A 3529-nucleotide genomic window follows, 5' to 3' on the forward strand; every position below is an offset into this window, starting at 1 on the left:
TAGCAGCGCCACGTTTTTCTTCAAAACGGCACGAGGTCAAAATTTTTATTGGTGGTACAAATTAGTACAAATTGAATCTAAAAATTGGATAGGTCCGGTTTGATTCTGCTCATTTGGTTCTGCTAGCTTGATAGAGATGTTTATGTCTGGGGTCACAACATAGAGAAACAATTGAATCCTTATAGAAATATAGGAGATCATTATCTTTCTTCTCCTATTCAGGTGAAAGATTAATAATTATTATGACAAACAATAAATAGAAACACATAAACTAAATCAAGAAATTTTGCGATTGGCAGATAAATAAAAAACCTGGTGTAAACAGAGTATCCGACATTGCCACCGTAGACAGCGCAAGCGCTATCAAATCTAGTATAAATGGATTCATTTATATATGGGGTTCATTATGTGGTCAATCTATTAATAAACCTATCTGTGAATATATAAACATATTTAACATATGCGACTCAATGATGGGCCAATCGCCAGTATCTATGGCATATATAGACGATGAAAAGTACATATTGAATAATTTAGAAGCTGCGTTCAACGATCATGTAAGTCTCATTTTCCATTTCCTATCATAGTTTATTTTAGAATTCCTAAAAAACTTCAGAGAACTTTCAAATTCTTGCATTTGATGGCTTGCTAAAAGCCACAAACAAACTATTCATATAAGAAAATTCTTACATATATCACAATAAATGATAATTGACTTTAATTTTCTTTTTTAACGTGTTTCTTAATATTTAGAATAATAATCTCTTTCATTTTGTAATTTGTTACCTGAAGTATAATCATGCGTTTTGTGAGTGTGTATTGTGTAATAAAAGAAATATCTCTTGATGCAGTATATGATTTATGTTTAATCATTCTTATTTCTTGTCTCTAAAGTTTACAAGTGATCTTACAATAAAAGTCGATAAACAATCTATTTATGTTCACAAGAATATCCTGAAGATTCGATGTATTTCAGAACAACGTTTCGGCTTTATTTTATTGAAAGTAATCAAAAATACGTTCTTAAAACAAAAAATATTTTTTAAAAACTATTTTATATTCGACTCATTTATTATATTTCGACGTATGTTTTCTAACAGTGAAATCGAGCTTAAACATCACCCGTATAAACTGTATAAAATTTTTTTAAAATATTTATATACTGGAAAAATCGATCCAGTTTCTATGACACTCAAAGGTGAGTTTGACTTAAACATACCGCATATTTATATCGTTATCATCTGCAATTCATTAAAATATCTTTTTATTTCAGAACGTTTAGAATTTTTGATGTTGGCTAATAAATACCTCGAGATAAATCTCGAGAAAGATTTCGTTATTAAGAAAAGAAATAACTGTACAAAACATATCCCTCATTAACGAGATGGCAATACTGATCTATAATAAAGTAATTGGCAGTATTACTTTTTCTTTTTTTCTATTGTGGATACATTCTTTTCTAAGACAAAAGTATCGCAGGATATATTGCAATATTAATATTATACCTAATTGAGACTTGTTCTTCATTCTTGTCTCTATTCCACAGTGAAATATTTTTCCCTCTAAAATTTCTTATATTATATGCAAAGTGGCAAGATTGAAAATTGAATCCTTGAGTCTTTCCCTTCACAGGCGAAACTGCTCTACAATTTATTTGAACTATCTAACACTTCCTAATATTATACTTTTAATAATAGATTTCATTAAATGTAGAAAATTTTAGAATATTTATAGAATATTTATAGAATATTTGTAGAATATCTATATTTTGTATTGTTTATATATATATTTATTTATTTATATGTATAAAAATTTTCAGGAATTGGAAGATTATTGTTTCCACTTTTTTTTAAGAATTCAGACAAAGATTATGCAAATGCAGTTGGATTTAGATATGATAGAAATGTTTAAAACTAAAGAGAATAAATTTTTTTCATTATTTGAAATCTAATTTATTTTAAGGATAATACATTTCAGTCAATTCCGGAAAAAAATACATAAAAGTGCTTGATTTATCATCGTCAAACCCGATTCGGTATCCGATCATCGTCTGCCCCTGTTTATAAAAATTAATTGTAAAACTAAAATTAATCAAACTTTAAATGTATGATTATAAAAATGTAAATAATGAATGTAAAATTATGAGTATAAATATCATTTTGTCATGTTAATAGTCATGTTTCGTACAGAGAAGCAATCGGATCACTTCTTTTTCTTTCAATGATCTCAAGACCCGATATTGCTTTTGCAGTCAGCCTTGCAAATCAATATCTAGATAATTATAATAGCACGCATTGGAATGCTGTGAAACGTATCTTCCATTATATTAAAGGTACTAAAGATTTCGGAATTCTATTCTCAAACAAAAACAATACTAAATTAACAGACTTTCCAGACGCGAATTACGCAGGCGATCGCGACACGCGTCGTTCAATTTCAGGATACGTTTTTATGTTAAATGGAAGATGCGTTACAAGGTCACCAAATGTATCTCAAAACGAGTACATTGACGGGCACACTACAGTTTAAGAATTATTATAGTATCTATAAATCTTAACCTATTTAGTAGGCCACAATATTATAGCTTGACGGTGCTTCAAAATTGCAAGTGTAAGAGCAAACACTCTTGTCTTTGCAATAAGTCAACACAGACTGATGCCCCTTTGGGCATTTTAGATAAATATCTAAAAAGCATTAATTGAGACACCGACTAACCCTATAATATCTCCTAGGAGGGTTTCAGACTTTATACAACAGGTGGATACTTGTGATCTAGAACCTGAGATGAAAGATTTGAATCCGGAAGAAGGTAAGAAATATTGTGTTCAAACACAGACTGATAGCCCAGACCCTAATTTAAAAAGAACAAAAATCTGCTATTGTAGTTCTGGATGGTTAAAGACAGCTAGCAAAACCTTTCAAGAGACTTATAAACAAGAAGTAGAAAGAAAAGAAAGGAGAAAAGAGAAGAAGATAAAGCAAGAAACTGACAAGAAGGCTGAAGAGGAAGACACTCTTATTTGAAGAACCTAAACCAGGAACATCTAGAGAAAGTGAAGACCTCACAGAACTAGAGAAAGTTATAAGAGAGTTCTCATTAAGTCCTAGGAAGGTTTTTATAGAAGAGCCCAAATACCCAAAAGACTGACCTAAAAATGGCTAATGGACAAGCTATTAGAGTCTTAATCAATGCAGGAGAAGATGATCTGGGTTATACAGCTCAGTTAACTTCAATAGTTTCTGAACGAGAAATGACTGATGCTCAAGTAAGAGATTTGTTGGATACTTTTAGGCTGAGATTGAGAGCAACTTGGATTTTATTAAAAGAGTGGAGAGTTTATGTAAATATGAAGGATTTAATCCAAGGGAGATAGCCTTTGCTCTTAAAACAAAACATGAAGCAACAGCAGCTCTTGTAAGAGCAGATCCTGAGGGATCCTAGGAATCTTAGAAGTGCATCAGGGATTTCTAATGACGGGACTGAAGTTGAAATTACCAATAACATGTCTTTTAAAGAGGATATGCAGTT

General features: G+C 30.7%; 1 protein-coding gene across 1 annotated transcript in view; it reads left to right on the forward strand.

Moving 5' to 3' along the window:
- LOC105449505 overlaps nucleotides 1–3024 on the forward strand; it is a 71198-nt gene extending 68174 nt beyond the window's left edge. The window contains exons 8-10 of the mRNA XM_011688761.1: nucleotides 127–222; nucleotides 300–557; nucleotides 2758–3024. Coding sequence (XP_011687063.1) covers nucleotides 127–222; nucleotides 300–557; nucleotides 2758–3024 — 621 coding nt within the window. The remainder of the gene's footprint in view (nucleotides 1–126; nucleotides 223–299; nucleotides 558–2757) is intronic.
- The last annotated feature ends 505 nt before the right edge of the window (nucleotides 3025–3529 follow it).

The sequence above is a fragment of the Wasmannia auropunctata genome, unplaced genomic scaffold, assembly GCF_000956235.1.
Source record: "Wasmannia auropunctata unplaced genomic scaffold, wasmannia.A_1.0 LD336076.1, whole genome shotgun sequence".
Taxonomy (NCBI): Eukaryota; Metazoa; Arthropoda; class Insecta; order Hymenoptera; family Formicidae; genus Wasmannia; species Wasmannia auropunctata.